Source organism: Pipistrellus hanaki (genome assembly GCF_964339955.1).
Source record: "Pipistrellus hanaki genome assembly, chromosome: 5".
Taxonomy (NCBI): Eukaryota; Metazoa; Chordata; class Mammalia; order Chiroptera; family Vespertilionidae; genus Pipistrellus; species Pipistrellus hanaki.
In genome coordinates this window covers 52,780,329-52,800,362 of record NC_140507.1, presented here as the reverse complement: position 1 = coordinate 52,800,362, position 20,034 = coordinate 52,780,329, and the positions used below count along the sequence as shown (strand labels likewise).

At 46.0% G+C, this 20,034-nt stretch overlaps 1 protein-coding gene across 2 annotated transcripts in view; it reads right to left on the bottom strand.

The window, feature by feature from the left end:
* Positions 1-4,565: 4,565 nt before the first annotated feature.
* TMEM131L (transmembrane 131 like) overlaps positions 4,566-20,034 on the bottom strand; it is a 137,010-nt gene continuing 121,541 nt past the window's right edge. The window contains exons 27-35 of one of the 2 annotated variants that reach the window (XM_084884416.1): positions 17,786-17,910; positions 14,391-14,557; positions 12,935-13,117; positions 11,740-11,818; positions 10,516-10,598; positions 9,001-9,121; positions 7,814-7,905; positions 6,088-6,227; positions 4,566-4,978 (exon numbers count right to left, since the gene is read on the bottom strand). In XM_084884416.1, the coding sequence (XP_084740542.1) occupies positions 4,703-4,978; positions 6,088-6,227; positions 7,814-7,905; positions 9,001-9,121; positions 10,516-10,598; positions 11,740-11,818; positions 12,935-13,117; positions 14,391-14,557; positions 17,786-17,910 (1,266 nt within the window). In that variant the 3' untranslated portion in view covers positions 4,566-4,702. The remainder of the gene's footprint in view (positions 4,979-6,087; positions 6,228-7,813; positions 7,906-9,000; positions 9,122-10,515; positions 10,599-11,739; positions 11,819-12,934; positions 13,118-14,390; positions 14,558-17,785; positions 17,911-20,034) is intronic. The other variant, XM_084884417.1, reaches the window with a different exon arrangement.

Below are 20,034 nucleotides of genomic sequence, written 5' to 3'. Positions count from 1 at the left end.
CTTTTTTACACTACTTGTCCAGTATTTTGATTAACTGTCATTAAACTGCCTTGCATTTTGTATGTTGGTTATGTATTTAAAGACATTCTTATGTGTGTTTAATCCTGACCCAAGTAATTACCACATACCTCATTTTATAGGAATTTTATTAGGGAATGCTTGGTGAAAGTTTCACTTTGCCTTTGCCTTTAAATTCTGTCCTTTTATAGCATGATGAAAATGTTATTAGACTTTAGCATTTGTTTTTAACATACTTACTTTCCCCATTGTTAAATAAAATATACTTTCCCTTAAGATTTAATTAAAAGTCTTTTGGGGGGGCAGGTAGGGTGATAGTAGTACATGCTTATGATAGACAATACAAAAATGGCTGAAGATACAAAACCACTTTCAATCCCACCCACTAGATGGCGCATCCCCCCATAGTCAGAGGGATCATACTGTATATAACTTGGTGTCCCACTGTTTCATTGCCGGTGCCACTGTTAACAATGATTTTTAGAGATGTCCCAGCATTCCAACAACTGCATGTATTGTAATTTGAACATATTCCTATTGTAGAACATGCATTGCCAGGTCATCACTGTTCTAACGTTGTGATGAGTAGGCATGCACATTGTTCCTGTTGGGCAGATAATGACCCTTCACCTGCTACACTTTCCTCACCTCCCTCCAGAATAGCGAGGACACCGGGGACAGTTGTCTGACTGGTCCCACGGCATTTTGCACATCTGACTTCTCGGCCTCTTGGCTTCCTCCTACCCTGTCAGTGGCTCCTCTCAATCTACTCTGCTCCTGCCTCCTCCTCTCCACTTCTCCACACGAGGGTGTCCAGGCTCAGACCTCAAATTCTTCTTCTCTCCAAGACGCCTCATTCACTCCCATCACCTTAACACCATCAAGTGGCTGAAGAGGTCCCAGTGTATGTCCCCAGCCCTAAACTTCACCAGCTTCACATCTGCAGATGCAACTGCCTGTGTGACTTCTCTGCTTCACACTGTCCAACTCAGAACACCTGCCCCCAGCCTCCAACCAGACCCTCCCCAAACGCTCTTCACTTTGATTCACCCTCAGGGCCCAGTCAACTCAACTCCACCCCACCAATCAGCATGCTTCTAACAAACCAATTCTCCCCATCCTCTCCATTGTAGCTGCGGATGTCTAGTTGGTGTTACTGTTACTCCTGCACCCAAAGAACCTTTTCTCTACTCAGCTGTCAGTGATTTCTTTGACCCTCAAATCAGATAACGTTTCTTCTCTTAAAATGTTCCCGTGGCTTCCCACCATACTGTGAATAAAACCCATCCTCTTGTTGGTGGTCCGCAAGGCCCTATGGAGGCAGCCTCTGCCCCTTTCTGGGGCCTCACCTCTTTCCCCTGTGGCCCTTGCTCTCCAGGCCCCAAACACACCGGCCTCCTGCCCCGGGGCCTTTGCACCTGCCCTTTCCTCAGTGGCAAAGCTTTGCCTGTTGATCTTGGCATAGATGGCTCTTTCTTGCTGTTCAAGTTTTAGCTCTTTGAGGTCAATGGGGACGAAAGGAGGATTTTGTAATACTTTCAACAATAAAGATAAAAACAAAAACACATCCATATTTAAAGAAAGAAGGAAAATTGATTTTTTAAAAAAGCCTTATTCCTTTAGACTTCCCCTGACCACCTGCTGCCCTTCCCCATTTATCACAGCACCATTTCATGGCCCTCAAAAAGCACACAGCAGTATCCAAAACATCCCTTGAATCTTTTGCTTGTTTCTTGCCCGAGCCCTCCTTCTGGAATGTGCCGGCAGAGTAAGACCTAGTCTGTCCTGTCCTCTGGTGAAGGGCCCCTGGGACTGGTCCCAGCTCCTAAATGGTCCTCAGTAAATATTTTATTTTTTATTTTTATTCTTTAAATTTCTTTATTGATTAAGGTATCACATATTTGTCCTCAACCCCCCATTCCATCCCCCCCCCAACTCATGCCCCCACCTCCCTATTGTCCTTGACCACTGGATAGGCTCATCTGTATGCACATAAGTCCTTTGGTTGATCTCTCCCTTTTATCCCCACCCTCCCTTTGAGGTCCAACAGTCTGACCCATGGCTCCTTATCTCTGGGTCTGTTCTTGTTCATCAGTCTCTCAGTAAATATTCTAAACCAAGAAAAACTTCCAGTTTCCCCATCATTGAGTCTGGCCTTAGGACTAAAGGTAATATTCCAGTTGAAGTGAAGGTTAGTACTTCCCTCTGTATTTACTGGAAGGACTTGTTTGGATTTCCCACATTTCCCTGAGGGGGACTGGGATTGAGGGACCAATGAAAGTAGGGAAGTGAATTAGATCATGAGCACAACGTACATCTAAGGCATCATATGCTCCTCAGTGGGTAAGTTTTGAATTCTATACTGAACATGAATTTTTATTTTGTGGTTAAAACATACATTCCACAAAACTGACCATTTTAACACTTCTATGTATCATTTGGTGACATAAAGTACATTCACGTTATTGTGCAACCATCACCACCACCCCTCTCCAGAACTTTTTTCCAAATATTTTCAAACTAAAACTGTACACGTTGAACAATCACTCCCCATTTCCCCTTCCCCCCTCGGCCCCTGGTAACCGCCACGCTGCTTTCTGTCTCTGTGAAGCTGACGGTACTAGGTGCCTCCCAGCAGTAAGGCATTTGTTCATTGACTGGCTTATTTCACTAAGTAGAATGTTTTCATGGGACATACACATTGTGGCACATATAGAATTCCCTTTTTAATTTGATTTTACAGAGAAGGGAGAGAGAGAGGGGGGAGGAAGAGAGGGAGAGAAGAAACATCAATTTGTTGTTCCACATATTTATGCATTCACTGGTTGATTCTTTCTTGTATGTGTCCTGACTGGGGTTCCAATCCGCAGCCATGGCATATCAGGACGACACTTAAACCCACCAAGCTACCTGGACAGGGCCAGAATTTCCTCCCTTTTTTTTGTTGTTAATCCTTACCCAAGGATATTTCCCCATTGATTTTTAGAGAATAGAAGGGAACTGGGGAAGAAAGACAGAGAGAAACATCAATGTGAAGGGAGATTCATTGATTGGCTGCCTCCCACACATGCCCCGACAAGACCAGGATCGAACCTGTAACCCAGGTATGTGCCCTTGACAGGGAATCAAACCCATGACCCTTTGATGCATGGGCTGATACTAACCATTGACCTACCCCAGCCAGGGAGAATTTTCTTCCTTTTTGAGGCTGAATATCCCACTGCATGTATTTATCATGTTTCCTTTATCCATACATCCATCAGTGGGCATCTAGGCCAGCGGTTGCCAACAGGGAGAATTTTCTTCTTTTTTAAGGCTGAATATCCCATTGTATGTATTTATCATGTTTTCTTTATCCATGCATCCATCGGTTGGGCATCTAGGCCAGCAGGTGGTCTGAAAGGTTGGCTACCACTGATCTAGGCTGTTTCCACCTTTCAGCTGTTCGAGATAATACTGCTAAGAACGCAGGAGCACAAACCTTTATTCTGGTCCCTGCTAACAATTCTTTTGGTCCTAGAACCTACATTATTTTTAACCTCATTCAGTATTGGGAAGCTTCACCCACATCACGATTCTAACTGGGCAGCCCGAGAGGCTTCTCGTGGTCCTGGCGTGCTTGCGGGCACACCTTGCAGAGGACGGTCCAGGATTTACAGTATGCTTGCCCTCCTTGTACCAGGCGCCCGCACCCCCCATGCAAAGCAAAACCAACTCAAAGCAAGTAAACTCAACAATCCACTCAAAACTTATCTCCCAAAGCCACCTAAAAAAAACAAAACAAAAAGAAAACTATCTCCTAGGGAACTTCCAATCAAGATGAAACAAACATAACAAGGAGATGTTTATGAAAAGTAAAAAAAAAAACATTTTCAAAATTTACACACACCGAACGACTAGTCCACCAGCCCAGGGACTGCTCGAGTCATTGATGAGCAGACACAAACCAGTCTGGCAGGCAGGCATATACGGCAACCTGAGCCGGGGGCGTGTGCTTGGAGAAAGGCTGCTCACTCAGGGAAACCAAATGCTGCCGGGATGCCCCTGCTGCTGTCCTGCCCAGTGGCTGCCCTGACGGAGGGGAGGGCCGCTCTGGCCGTAGCGGGACAGGCAGGACAGGGTTAGCCTCGCCGCTTCACCATGGCCACCAGGACCAGAGAGAACCACCCTCCACCTGAGCTGGGTCGCCCAGGCAAGTGCCTGGCTGCTGAGCTAGGCCTCCCCAGGCAGCAGTTCTCTGATCGCCTGGTACACCCGTCATCGACGTAAGAATCTCTGGGAATGTCACCTTACCGACTTCATTGTTTGCAAGCTGCCGGGGGTTGTGATGTGCATTGGGGCGGGGGGTTGGGGGGATGTTAAATGCAGCAGCCACTTCTGTCCCAGTTTCCACCTTCCCCAGTCTTCCTCGTTCTGACTGAAAACAGTTGGCATGTGGGGCACACTCCTTGAGGTATAAAGTGATGACATATGGATGTTTAGTTTCTACCACTGATTTGTGAAAAGTAAAAAACAAACAAACAAACAAAAAACAGAAAGCACCCAGGTTTCCTTAAAAAAGTTTTATTTTCATATAAAAGTGCCAAAATATCCACCAATGTCGTAATCTATCTCAAGAACCAGTTTACGCTAGTCGTCAAAACACAAGCCTCTTTATTCACATTGTTTAAAAACCAAACTCTCCTCACACATTCCCACAGTAGCTGGAGTCCCTAGACAGTGGGAAATTGGCGTTCCTGTTGGCCGTGGTAGTCCATATGTCCAGGTTCATGTAGGCACGAAACGGGTTGAACCCCGGGTAGTATTCCTTGCACATGACCGCCGGGTTCTCCATGTGAGTCGGATGCTCCGTGGAGGGGCTGATGGGGCAGCAGTTTTCGTACACATCGCTCTGCGGGGCCCAGATGGAACCAAAAAGTCCAGACATTGGAGATAAGCTTCGGGTGCTTGGGAGGTAGGGCTGATGTGTAAATGAGGAAGAGGGAAAAAGAGATTTTTTTTTTTTTAAAAAAAAAGAAATATATATATTTTTAAAACGTCTTAGGCAATGTCAAGGTTGCATGTATACGAGTAGATACCACAGTGGTATCCATCCAAGTAGCTTGGGTGCTTATTACACTATTCTCCACCATCCAGGTGGCTTGAACTCCATTTTCCCACAAACACGGGGTTGTGAAATCTCTCATCTAACTGGGTAAATGTATTTTCAACCCAAGCACGGACCCACAGCCCAAATGCCCTCTCTGTAAAAAACTGCTGAGTGGATCAGAGAGGGGGAAGGGGTAGGACTCGTAAGCACGGAGGGCCTTGGTGGGCAGGAAGCCCTCAGGGCCCCGTCACTGACCACCGACACCTGTCTGTGACGTGCATTTCACCTCTGATCACAGGTGAAAAGGTGGGCGGGGCCACAGAAACACAGCTCCGGCCCCACGTCAATGTTACCACGCCGTCCCTACTGGTGCAGCTTGGAAGTGGCTAGAATGCCAATGTCAGCAAAGTCCCCCGCCTGTCTGATGATGGGTTAGGTTCCTTCAGAGGGTGGGCTCCTCTGATCCAGAGCAGGGAACGTCTGGCCCGAGGGCCGTATGAGGCCTGCAAAATCATTTGGCCTGGCCCTGCCGAGATATTAGGGTAAGGTGACCAGACGTCCCGATTTTTAACAATTTGTCCCACATCCCGCGGCGTTTTAAAAAAGTCCCGATGTTTGGAAAGAATATTTTAAATCTTCTGGACTTTTTAAAGATGCCGCAGGATGTGGGACAAATTGTTAAAAATCGGGATTGTCCCACCAAAAGCAGGATGCCTGGTCACCTTACATTAGGGGTGAGAGTTTATTAAACGTTCGACCAGAGATAGCGGGCTAGTTCTTAAGTTGATCGTTTTGGATGGCCCTCAAAGGATGTTACAAATATCCAAATGGCCCTCGGCAGGAGAAAGGTCCCCCCCCACCCCTGACCTAAAGGAATCAAGCCAAACCCAACTCTATTACTACGTGAGACCTGAATTGAAAAACCAACAGAAAGCAACGGGAGGTGCCCAGGGCCCCAGCGCGGGCTGGGCAGCACTGACCGGGTTGCTGACGAGACCGGGGTGTCCCCAGGCGGCCGGCACAGCGGGTGGGGTGTTCCAGGTAGACTGTGCGTTGTGGTCAACAAAATCTGTCTGAATTTCAGCAGGACACGGGAAGCCGTTGGGGTAATTCATGTTTTCTACAAAGAATGGGAGACGTCAACGCAGGCGAACTTTTTTGTGGCTCGAACTTGAATTCTCACCCTCAGAAAAAAAAAACCAAAACTCTCAAGGCCTTCCTTACTGTACAGACAGGCTGAAGACAGACGGAGCATACTTATTACCCTGTGTGCACCGGGAGTTCCGCTGCCACTCTCAGGTTCAAAACTGTTTATCAGACTCGTGCCCTGGGAAGCCCTCAGGGAAGGCCTACCTCTGGGCTGACGTCCTATAGGTATGGTGATTTGATGGGGATCTTTCTGATACACAGAATACACTGTACGACTACTATAGATGTGAATCGTGTCAAGCTTCTTACCAGCCCTGGAAATGTTCATTTATTACTTATCAGGTCACCTGCATATTATACCATATGGACTGACAAAGGCAATACCAAGCCAAGCACTTAGCTAAGATTAATACACACAAGTCTCATAAGCATAGGAGAAAGTTACCACGGCACCCCCTTGTGGTTACCATAGAGCAATGCATGTATCAAAATCCACATTAGTGCAGTATCTAATATACCGCTTATTGTGTCTCTGCCAAGGTAGCTCTAGTATGACCGATCGTGCTTGCACGGTAATGTACAGTAAGAGAATTTCCAAGCTTATCAGGGAAATCTCATATCTCTTATTGTTTATTATAACAGGTGCCTGAGCCCAAGCACTGGCAATTTTCCACAATTTCCCCTCCAAGCTTCTTCCCTTCTTCTGCACACCACCGGGACAGAGGCGTCAGGACACGCTGAGGAGCATGCAGGGAGAGGTTTCTATTTCAGGTGGCCTGGCTGCCTAAGAAAAGGAGCCGGCCACAAGCACCCCAGCCTCCCTCCCACAGGGAAGCCACAATGTCAGGTCCACTTAAGGCCAATGGCCAGGTTCTCTCTTAGGGTGATCGGTAGAAGCCCCCAGACACCCGGGCGTACAGGGCTTTTTGAGGCACAGAAAATTATATATGGCCGGGTATGCATAACTAGACCCACACAAAAGCAGTCAGCAGCCTCCTGCAAGGTCATTCTCAAAGGCCACTCAATGTTAAAGGCAAATTCTTAACAACAACAAAATAAAAACAACCACGAAAAATAAAAACAAGCTCATGAATACAATGGACCTTCTGAAGGTGGGGGTGGGGGTGGGGGAATAGGCAAAATGGTTCAGGGGCTTATGAAGTACCAAGTCCCAGGGATAAGATAAACAAGTCCTGGGCTGTCATGTACAGCAAGGTACTGTAGTCAATACTGTATTATATATTAAAAGTTGCTAAGAGAGTAAATCTTAAATAAAAAGTTCTCCCTACAAGAAAAGAAAACTGTAACTATTAACTATGCATGGTAAGGGATGTTTATGACATGAGTGGCAATCATTTCTTGACACACACACACACACACACAAACACGTCGAATTACGATGCTGTACACCTGAGATGAATATAATGTTATGTCAACTATGGATCTAATGTTTTTAAGACACATTCTTCTGCACTGACTGCCTTAAGGCCAAACACTTCCTGCTCTGACTTTCTGAGACTAAAAGAATGGCATTGGGCTCGTTCAAATAGCTTTTACCTTCCGGAAAGGCGTTGTAATCGTTCAGTTCCAACGGGCAGTACACACTGGGGAACTGGCCTTCGCAAGTTGCACTCCAATCAATGAAACTGCTACGAAAAAAAACAACCAAGAGGTCTCCTGTCAGAAACAGGGTGTCAACAGGTCACGTGAAGAAAGAAGAAAAGCAATTTTATTGCCCAGCATCCTGATCACTGCGAAATCCTCAATTCTGGGAAATAAAAGATGTACTTTCTTCAGTCACAGAATCAAAGGTTTACTGAGCGCTCATCACCAATGACACGCCATGGCAGGACAGACGCTCGGACGAGGAGCACACTCCCCGTGTAACCAGGATAAGTAACCAGAGGCCGTGGTTATCCGTGCGGAGGAAGAGCCACTGGCCTGCCCTGAAGCGTCTTAGCTCTCACATCAGAAGGACTTAAACACGTCCTGCAGTGCAAGCGTCCACCCTCACACAGAGCAGGACAGGCATTCGCCTGAGGGTGGGGGCATAAGGGGTGGGGGTGGGGGATTGGAATGAGGGGTTGAGGAAATATGTGATACCTTAATCAATTAAAAAATAAATAAATTAAAAAGACTCAGGATACTCTGGTCACTGTAATCAACTGGGTTCTCATTCCAGAAACAAGAAAGTAAATACCACTATAATAAGCTGACCTCCCCACCGCAAAGAATTCAAATGGATTCTGTGACGAAACACAGATATAAGCATTTTCTCCAGGTTCCATAATTCAATGACACAGTCATAGACATAAACAAATGTAGGGAATGGCCATTATATAATTATTTCTCAATGCTCAGGTTATTTGATCTTTTAAAAATGTAAACATGTTCAAGATTAATAGCGGGGGGGGAAATGGAAATCTTTGCACTGTCGGGGGGTAGGAATTAGGAGTGATTGCTTTTTCAATCTTTTCATCTTAAAGAAAGGAGAGTCATGATGTGGTCTTCAGCTGTATTATCTGTTACTTCTATCTTTCCTGTTTCTCTCGAGGCCGGGTGTGTTCTTTTCTAAGACATCACAACACAACTCCGAAGGACAGATGGCATCCCCTGGCTGAGGTAGCCGGGGAAGGAGGCTGGGCCCTCGATTCTGTGAGGACAACCTAACAGGTGGAATCCCAGTTCCCACCGCAAGGCCCAGGCCCAGGCCCAGGGAGGCGGCCGTCAGCCGAGACCCGTACCTGCTGTGCACGGGGGCCGCTCCCTGCATCACGCCCGGCACCGTGTTCTCCAGGGCGCAGTTGAAGCCGCTTGTCACACACACAGGCTGTGTGGGCCACAGGTCTCCAGGGGGGTACAGACCTGAGGAGGAGAGCAAGGCCTCGGTCCCCCTTCTCCCTCCAGGAAACACCCCCGTGTCACCCCCACACGCCGACCACATCTGCTCCCCCGGCTCCTTTTGGGGCATAGTTTCCAGATATAAAGCAGAAACAGAGCACACTGCTTGGACATTTACTTCGGATGCTGTACACCTGTGACTGAGGTGAGAAGCGAGCCAAGGAAAGGTAAGGTGTGCGCTGGGCATGGGGGACAGAGCTAAATGTGCAGCCCCGCGGTGGGAGAGTGCCTGTGAGTTCAGAACAGCAAGAGGCCAGACAGCACAGGGCCTGTGGCCCCATGGGGTATTGGGCACTGACTCCGGTCAGATGGAAAGCCCCTGAGGGGTCCTGAGCAGAGTGGCTGCCGAGAGGTCAGTCTCCACGGGCTCCTTGCACTTCTGAGCATCCTGCAAGCAGAGGCCCCGGAGGCCTTTGTTCTGGACCAGTGGTCGGCAAACTGCGGCTCGAGAGCCACATGTGGCTCTTTGGCCCCTTGAGTGTGGCTCTTCCACATAATACCTTATGCGGGCATGTGCACATACAGCGAGACTGAAACTTCGTGGCCCATGCGCAGAAGTCGGTTTTTGGCTCGCAAAAGAAATTTCAATCGTTGTACTGTTGATATTTGGCTCTGTTGACTAATGAGTTTGCCGACCACTGTTCTAGACCATCTATTCAAGGATGTTTTGCCAAGCAAAAGCCTTGCAATCACACGGTGTCTCCCTCTGCAGCGGAGGGAGACATGCCTACTGCCTGCTAATAAAAGACACAGGTTCCCTAAGCTTAAGGTTCCTTCCTGTAATGCAAGCCTCACTTATGCAAGCACCTGGGCCTGTTCAAGTCACCCCTGCAATGTCTGGGACCAAAGAGAATGAATGCAAACATGTGATGCTCGTGCACCTGGCTAGGCCCCAGCCATATTTTCATTTTAAATGAGGAAAATGGCCTGGTGCAGGAGTGAGGCTGCTCACTGAGGCTGGGGAGGCTGGCATATCAGACTTGTAGGACACGGGGAGGTGAGGAAGGAAGAGGAGGGTGGGGAAAGCAGAAGTAGGCTAAGGTGCTGGAGCGTCACCCTTCGTATGCTTTCTAATGGGACCTCCCCAGGGGAAAGAGGAACTAAACACAGAGGTAGCCCCGCACTATCCCAGAGCCCCTGTGCCTCGGCTGCAAGGAAGGAGCCCAGTGTCAGGGGGCGGCCGAGGGCAGAGGGTCCCAATGATGCAGGTGCAGAAGGCAGGCACCCTCCCAATGCACAAAGGCCCAGGGACATGGTGCGGAGAAGAGGAAACTGGGGCAATGGCCCTGTCCCCCCAATGCCCACAATGTAGAACCCCTGCACCTGGTGGCGTCTGGAGCAAGTGGAAGGAGCCTCACCTTTATCTTCCTCAGCACCTGCTGGCCCGGCAGGAAGGCTGGGACAGGGAGGTTCTGCATACTGTGGGAGACTGTTCACGTCGCTGTGGGGAAAGCGAGAAAAGGGACATCGCTGATGTTTTCTGTACAAGGAGACACTGCAGTTGTACAACCAAGTCTGGCTGAGTGTTTACACGCATTCCTCCCCCAAGAAACCTGTGGATACTGGAGACATATGGGTCACAGCCAGAAAAGGGCTGAGGAATATTAAATTGCCAAGACCCAGCAAAGTCGCCCTTTAATAAACAACGAAGCACTTTTAACTGAGGTCACCGAGGCCATCGGCAGCGCACATCGGCCTGCCACCGGCTGGCAGCAATTCTTAAGGCTGGTTTACTTCCTACCCAACACAAAAACGGTTCTTACAGCGCTTTCCTTGTACCTTGATGAGGGTTTATTTTCACCAACTCACCAACTTAATTTTTAAAAATGCATTTTTATGGATTTCAGAGAGGAAGGGAGACGGAGTGAGAGATAGAAACATCAATGATGAGAGAGAATCATTGGCCGACTGCCTCCTGCATGCTCCCTATTGGGAATCGAACCCACAACCTAGGGATGTGCAAGGACCGGGAATCAAACCGAGACCCCCTGGTTCATGGGGAGATGCTTAACCACTGAGCCAGGCTCACCAACTTATTTTAATGACATCCTATCCTCTCACAAAGTGGCCGATGCCTAAGAAAACAAATTTTTCTCTCGCTCTGAAGCCCTCTCCTCCTGCATGTCCTCCTCCCTCTCACTCAACAGAAGGTGCGTGTTTGTTTTGTCCGATGCTGCTACAAGCATCACACGGTGGGACTGTAAACACGTAGTATCTTCCAGGTTCTTTCAGAACACCCTAGGTCATCATGCTTGGCTTTATTTCAAGTCCCAGCAAAGAGGAGATGATGTCCATTCTTATACCGATAGTGTCTTCTTTCCAGTCTCAGGATGGGAGGCTTCCTGACAGTCACAACACAGGAAGGACCAGCAATACCAGAGACCTCCACGTGAACTGTGGTCACTTGGAAGGAACCCCCCCGCCCCCCTCCTGAATTACTAGTAAAATCAGATTTCACCTCCTCATGTCCGTCAAACGTTTTCATCCTTTACCCTGCAGAACCAGGTTTGAAGCGGAAACACGCCAGATAGAAAGAGCAGTGCGGGAAGCACACGGAGAATGCCGGGAAGCTGAAAACTTACGTGGGGTTGCAGATGTTATGGCAAAGATTCAAGGAGATGGGCGTTTCTGGAGGAAAGTCGTTCTGGGAAACACTGTCTCCTGCATGAAAGCAAAAGAATTATTCTAAGTTTTTCCAAACAGAATTCAACTGCATGATGTCTTATAATGCAAACAGTTAATTTCATTAACCCCTAATGAGTGATTTATTTCTCACGTTGAACTGATAGTCACATATTTAGTAGTTTTACTATTAAAATGTCTTATAATTTATCTTTTATTGAAAACCCAAGATTTAAATGTATGACTTTTGGCTTAATAATGTTTTCTTTATGGGAGGGGGAAAAAAAAGCTGAAACCATTAATAATATATAACTTTTTAATAGGGTTTTTTTCCTGAGAAAATAAATATTGCTATAGAAATAGACCAGCTTATAAAAGTAACATGCTTATCGTAAGAAATCTATAAAAATAGACAAAAGTTTAAAAAAGGAAAATATAAGACACCTTTATACTATAAGACACAATTATACTACCATTATCAATACTTAGAGATAGTTCTTACAATGCCTTTGATGTGTACACATATGTGTAAAATTGGGGTCATATTCATATATACTTTGCCTTTTTGGTCTCTTACACCATTAATTATGTTGGGGACATTTTCCTGGTATTACATAACCCTCCAATTTTTATCATTCTTCTGTCAGCCTTCCCTTACTAACAAAAGCTACACTTGCGTTTTTTTGTTAATGTTAAGCCCTGCGTTTTAAAAAGTCTTATGTTATATGCATCCAAATATATTAACAAAAACAAAAACAACTCTTGATGAACTCTAAGGGAGAGATCAACAGCAATATGGTCATACTAGGGGACTTCAACACCCACTGACATCACTGGACAGATCTTCCAGACTAAAAATCAACAAGGAAATAGTGGCCTTGAATGACACGCTAGATCAGATGGATCTGATATTTACAGAACAATCAACCCCAAAGCAGCAGTATACACTTTCTTCTCAAGCACACACGGGAAATTCTCAAAGCCAGACCCCATGTTAGGGCGCAAACCACGTCTATACAAATTCCAGGGAGACATGGACTGAAACCCCATGCGGACGCGTTGTCTAGGTTTGGATGGCTATGAGTGCCCGTCTCTCGGACGGGGCCTGCTGTTAGAGGACTCCCTGCGGGTGGGAGGGCCGTTCTCGGGACTCACCGGCTGGCAGGAAGTGCTGAGGGGCGCCCCCCGGCTTCTTGTCCCCGTCGGAGCTGCTGCTGCTCCAGCTGCCCCAGCTGCCGCGGCTGGCACGCACGCTGCCCGAGGAGCTGCCGCAGTCCGAGCTGGAATCTGAGCAAGACTTCTCCGGGCACTTCTTCCCCGGCTTCTGGAAGTAGCCCTCTGCGGGAAGGGAGAGAGAAGAGCTGACCCCAGGTTTCCCTCCAGCCCGTTTCAACTGGATGTCATTTCCGGTCACAGGGGAGAGGAGACGTGATGAAGACAGCGAGGTTCGCCTTCAGGGCCAGCGGACTTTGCTGACCCTCAACTAATGATGGGATGTGGAGAAACAGTGGGGACGGGCTATGGCTCCCCTGCCTGTGGGATGGGCCATTAAACCTGTTTGGTTCTCATCCAGTCCATACCGATGGCAACTGGATCTCACAGTAGTTCTGGGAATAACGAACACTCCTATCAGGAAAACTGAGGCTGCCCTAGCTGGTTTGGCTCAGTGGTTAGAGTGTCAGCCTGTGGACAGAAGGGTCCTCCGGGGTTTGATTCGGGCCAAGAGCACATGCCTGGGTTGCAAGCTTGATCCCCAGTATGGGGCATGCAGGAGGCAGCCTATCAAGGATTCTCTCTCAACATTTAATGTTTCTATCTCTCCCTCCCTCTCCCTTCCTCTCTGAAATCAATAAAGCAATATATTAAAGAAAGAAAAAAGAAAACCGAGGCTGGTCTATTGGACTGGAGATATGTAGGTTATTTCCCCCCCTCTTCTATTAAGATATCCACTAAGAGCTTCAAAGTGTAATTTACGTGTGGGTGGGAAGAACCTCCAATAGATTAAAAAAAAAAAAAAAAAAAAAAAAAAAGCAACACATGTATCAAGGGAATGAACAAAAGACAAAGAGAGAAACTCCCCAACTCCGCCAGCCTCTGTGCGCTGATGATGGGATCACACCTCTCTCCACCCCGGGTCCCACCAGCCTTGCCAACGCCAGTGGCCCTTTCGCCTCCCGCTATGCTCTGCCCTCCCTGGACCTAGCATGGTGCCCTCTGCCTCCCACTCCCAGGGACGTGCCCAGCAGCCCTCTGGGTGGGGCGCTGGCCTGGCTCTGCGGGAACCACCTGGCTCAGGTGTGAGAACAGTTACTATTCTCCCAGCCTGGCCATTCCCTAGAGCAAGCAACCACTGTGCCTTCAGCAGCCTCCACGGGAACAGCTGAGAATGGCCACCTTTCAGGGAGGTGGGGGGAGGATGGGACAACACTAGAGGCCAATCCTGGCTCAAAAGGACCTTAGCTTTCTAGACTCATCCCGACAGCTTTCCCTTCGGGCTTCAGTAATCAAAGATGCCTGTAAAGTGACCATCTCATCAAGATGCCATTTCTCACACTGGGTGCTTCAAAAACTCCACCAGGTAGCGCCATGCGTAGCTCACTGGGTTCCATACCTGTCTCTCTCTTTGCGGCAGGTAAGCTTCTTCCGATGCCAGCGTCTGTTTTACACCTGTCCCCGGGGGTCTCCTGTGGACACCAGTTTCTTACATCGATGTCACGGCTCAGCTCAGATCTTTCAAATTCACTGCAAGTAAGTTTTAATTCACTCTGCTCGGAAGGCCTGGAAGAGTCACCAAAATATATATCTATCACACCCGCATGTTATACATGCATACTGCTTTCCAGACTATTATACATGAAAATATATATAGGGAGCACCTTGAGACCGCTTCCCTTAGGGTCCTGATGGGAGAAAGATATCCAAAAGAAAATGATTCTGTTGCTTTAGAACTAGAATTAACTTGGAGGTCATTTAATCCACTTTTGCATTTCATAGCTCAAAGAATGAAACTCCACAAGGTTAAATGAATCACTCAGGGTTAACTGCCCTGGACCAGAATCCAGGACTATTGCCTTGTCTGTCTTGGTTTTCGTGTAAAATATGATTCTGAATAGAAGAACCTGCTCCTTGGTGTTGGGGGGAGCGGGGGGGAGTGCTGAGCATCTGTTTGAAGTTTTTCTTGTTCATTCATTTAGCAAACATTTGCAGCGTGACAACCATGGCCGTGTATTGTTAGAAAACATGCGGTGTATACTGAGGACCAAGTTCCTCCCCCAAGGAGTTCATGGTCCAGTAACCATCTCTCTCCTACTAGACCACAGGCTCCTTGAGGGAAGAATGGTCATGCAATTCTGTAAATGGCCACACGGAACTGTGCGGAGAGTGCCAGGGGACACCTAGTGATTATTTCACAAGGTTGGATTTCAGTCCCCAAGTTGGGTTTGCGTATGTGGGATGTAGCATGGAGTTTCACCGGTTTCCGACCGCTCCAGGTACAGCATATATAGGAGGAAGCAGGAAGGAGCCAAGGAAACAGACGAGCCAACAGCCCCCTACTTTGTAAGCATCGTGTTCTCAAAACATCCTGATTGGCTACAAGCTGCTTGAAAGCCTCATTTTAAAAAGTTGTTTCTTCAGCATGTCAGAAATCTGCTTTCAAATATATATCATATATATCATTCGTTGTTGACATTCCACTCTAACCTCATATCTTTCTAATCTCATCTTTCATAACAGGAAAATATAAAACGTAAGAATGACCATAGTAGTCAATCAAAGTTTTCTAAAAATACACCTAAGAGACTACAAGGTGAAACTTTCCTTTCTATAAGATACCACATTCCAGCTTTCAATGAATTCAGGCTAAATAATTTGGGCCTACATCAGGAAAATTAGCTAGCAACAATTGCTATTCAGCATTAACAACAAAATAATAGTTTATTTCTTTTTGTTCACATTTGCATTTTTCTGATTGTTCACTATGAGCCTCAGAGCTTGGAGTGGCACTGCCTGGTCCTTCTCAGCGAAGCGCGTGTGAGAACTGCTGGGGAGCGTGTCACAGTGCTGAGTCACCCGAGTCTCAGTCCCAGATGCAGCCTCCTGGGGACCCAGGGACAGACAATGTAACCAGAAACACATACGCTGCCCATCAGCGGTCCTCGCCGCATGCGGGCTGTTTGGCCCGAGTTCCCTTCCCGTGACAAGGGGAAGGCAGTGGGGTGGACCTGGCCCATGCAAATCCAGAGCCGCTGGAGAACAACTGCGCAGAAACTCATATAAGCTGAGCTCAGGAGAAAGAGAAATCTCCAGATGCTAGAACTCAAACTAAGAAAAAGCCAGAAGGGTGAGAATGGAGGGATCACTTGAGAGGAAACAGGCTTCACTGCCCAGGGCTTGAGTTTTCACACCCAGACAGCAGCGCACAGGAGTTAGGGAGGAGGCTAAGTCTCCTAAACTGGAGTCCTGGAGGGGACACTGTCCTTGCAAAGGCACCTGGAAAATGAAAAGTCCCTTCACAGCCCTGGTCCCTCCGCAGAGGTCAGCAGGTCTACACACTGCTGACCTGCTGCAAAACAACAAAACCCAAACCGAGGCTGAGAAGTTTATATAACACTAGAGGCCCGGTGCACAAAATTCCTGCACTCAAGGGATGGAGAGGCCACAGCCCAGCCTGCACACTCTTGAAGTTCGAGAGCCCTTGGGGATGTCCCCAGGAGCAAGCTATCCTACCTGTTGAAGTGTTTGCCCCTTGGTGGACAGTGCACAACATAGCAAGCAGTTGAGCGGCCTTAGCATACCATTATTAGCATATTAAGCTTTGATTGGTTGAAAGGATGACTGGATGACTGGACACTTGATTAGACTTAGAGAGATTTCTGGAAATATGGAAATTTGGAATTCCCAGATAAACACTGTCCAGCTCCTTTGTTTTACTGATCTATAATAATTAAAGTGTAATATGCTAATTAGACCAGATGTCCTTCCAGATGAACTTCTGGACGAAGCTGTGGTGGTGGGGGCTGAGGCAGAGGCTGCTGCTGCGGTGATGGGGGCCAAGCCCCTTGCACAAATTTCGTGCATCAGGCTTCTAGTAAGAAAATAAAAGCTCAGCTGAAACCGGTTTGGCTCTCTCTATCTCTCTCTCTTCCTCTCTGTAAAAAAATCAATAAAATATTAAAAAAAAAAAAAAAAAAAGAAAAAGAAAAAAGAAAAGAAAAGAAAAGAAAAAAGAAAAGAAAAGAAAAGAAAAGAAAAGAAAAGAAAAGAAAAGAAAAGAAAAGAAAGAAAGAAAGAAAATAAAGCTCAGCCTCACCAATGAACCCGGAGGTCACAGTTCAATTCCTGATCAGAGCACGTGCCTAGGTTTTGGGCTCCATCCCCAGCAGAGGGCATGCAGGAAGCAGCTAACTGACGATTCTCTCATCATTGATGTTTCTATCTCTCTCTCCCTTTCCCTCCTCCCTCTCTGAAATCAATAAAAATATATTTAAAAATAAATAAATAAAAGCTCAGGGAGAGTAAGAGTCCCAGGAAGCAAGGCTGCCAAAGGAGAGTGCCAACAGCCTAGTTCCAATCCCAGCTCTGACCCTCGCCATTCCGGGCTTTAAGCGAATACGTTATGTCTGGGCACCTCTGTCTCTGCAGCTGTAAGCAGCCACCGCGGGCAGGATGGAACCTCGGCCTCCAGGAGTGGTGGCCGTCTCCTTTCATGCAAGGTCCTGGCATAAAGGGTGTCTTAGGCTTTTTCTCTAAAACCTCCCATAGCTTTTAGCATTTTTTAAAGTAAAAAATGTGAAAAATCTGTTCAATTAAGGGTATTTTTAACAAAAAACACAACTAGAAAATACGTTAATTTTAAGAACATTTATCTAAAAATACAAACATCTACACTCTCCCATTATCTGTATCCAACATAACAAAACTAAGATTGAAAGATAAAAGCTAAATGTGAAATGACAAGAGTAAAAATGAGGTAGAAATCTTGAAGGGATTGTAAAAATTACACACCTCAAGGCCTGAGCAGCACCCCTCTTCTTGTTTTTTCTACACGTTCGAGTTTTATTCCAATTTAAATTTTGTAAATTTCCTTCTTTTTTCTCCTGAAGCTTCTTCTTCCTGTCAGGATCTTCTTGCTGAAGAGAAAAGCAAACCTTTTAGTCATGAACGGACCAAGGTTACATTTAAGGAGACCAAACAAACAAACCAACACCACTCTATGGTGTGTGTGTGTGTGTTTTTAAGGATTTTGCATTAAAAATTTGGTTAATTTGGAAAAGGAAAGGCGGGATGTATTTTTTTTTTTAAATAAACATTTGAAGACCAACTCTGTATGAATTTCATAACGTTCCAACGTTGAAAACGGAGACGCACATTTCTAAAACTCTAGTTTGTTTTCATTTCCCTTCTTTCTCTACCTCCCTCAACCTCCGCAAAAAAAAAAAAAAAAAAAAAAAAAAAAAAGGAAAGAAAAAGGTTGCCTACAAAATTCCTAAGGAGCAAAAAAGGAAAAACATCTGTTAGCAATTTATGGTCAGCTTGCTGTTAACTTCAGCAGCAATAAATCCCCCAGCCTTCACCTGTTAATTTGGCCTGGGCAACTCCCATAAACCATCACTGAAGAAAGATCCTATAAAAACTCCACTCAGGAGTAATTTGTGTATTTACATTTTTATTTGTGTATAGATGAACTTCAGGAGAACAGCCAAATCTCCACAGAATTCTCCAACTAGTTTAAGCTTTGCAAGTACATAAGGCAAAAATATACTGGATGCTTTTCAAAAGTGGTTCTGAAAAACTCGATTTAGCAGGAGCTACATGTACAGGTGGCCCTTGAGCAATGCAGGAGTTAGGGGTGCTGATTCCCTCCATGCAATCGAAAATCCACAGGTAACTTTTTTCTTTAGTGTTCAGTATAATACATTTATTTTACCTGGGTTTACAAAAAAATCAGTTCATGTTATCTCTGTTACAAAATATGTCAGCACTGAAATAGCTTGGGATAATATCACGACTTTGATGTCTCATAGGTATTTCATGGCTAATCTAAACATAATGATTAACACTTCTAACTTCCTAAAACTTAACTAGTAATAGCCCACTGTTTGTTGACCAGAAGCCTTACCAATAACATAACAGTTGATTAACACATAGTTTGTATGTTATGTCCATTCTTACAATAAAATGAGCTAGAGAAAAGAAAAAGGTAAAGAAAAAAATCTTAAGGAAGAGAAAACAACATTTATAGTATTATATTTACTGACAAAAATACATTTGAACTGGACCCGTGCAGTTCAAACCTGTGTTGCTCAAGGGTCAACTCTATATTTTATATATACATAAAAATTATAAATTATATATATATATATATATATATATATATATATAATTTTTTTCTTTTAGGCTTTTTCCTCTTTTAAATGTAGGCATTGCCTATTAATAGGACCAGGGAAAGGGGAACTCCCTTGTCTTTTAAATAGCTCACATTTCTACTGTCTTCGAATGCTTACTCTTTCGCTCCCTAGCACCACTTGCCCTGAAACAAAAGCACTGTCAGCAGGGGAGGTAGTGGGAGCTCACACTGAGACCCCAGGCTCTAAGGGGGTGAGGTCTTTCCTTGTCCAGGCCTCACAGAGGCAAATCCCCTAGCTCAGGGAGTCCTCTCCCTATAGACTAGGGGTGTCGAACTCAATCAGAGAAGGGGCCAAAATCTAAAATCCAGCCTAAATCGCGGGCCGAATGGTTTACTGAACAGTCATAAACTGACAATGTCATAAACTGACAGCGGAGTGCAGTGATGACAGTGCGGTGCGGGCCACATTGCAAGGCCTGGCGGGCTGGATTTGGCCCGCGGGCCTTGTGTTTGACATATGTGCTATAGACCCTCAGGATTCACATTTCATAAAGAGCAAGGATTGGCTCATTGTACCTGCCTCTTTCAGGAGGCTGGTCCAGAAATCAGGGTAGGAATCCATGAGGTTCTAACATACACTTGGGTAACAAACATGACTTGGGAGAAAAATAAAAGGATGTCAATGCCTGCCTGTTACATGTCTGGAGTGTCGAAAGGCTCCTGTATCTACGAAAGCAATATGCTTACTATAATAAAGAAACTCTAGAAGTAAATAAAATTGTAACTATGCATGTGGTGGCGTTATGGGATTTTTTTTTTCTTCCTTCTTTATGTTCCTTTATTTTCTCCCCAATAAATATGTATTAAGTTTTTTTCTGATTCTGAAGGTATTTTTAAAACATGATAA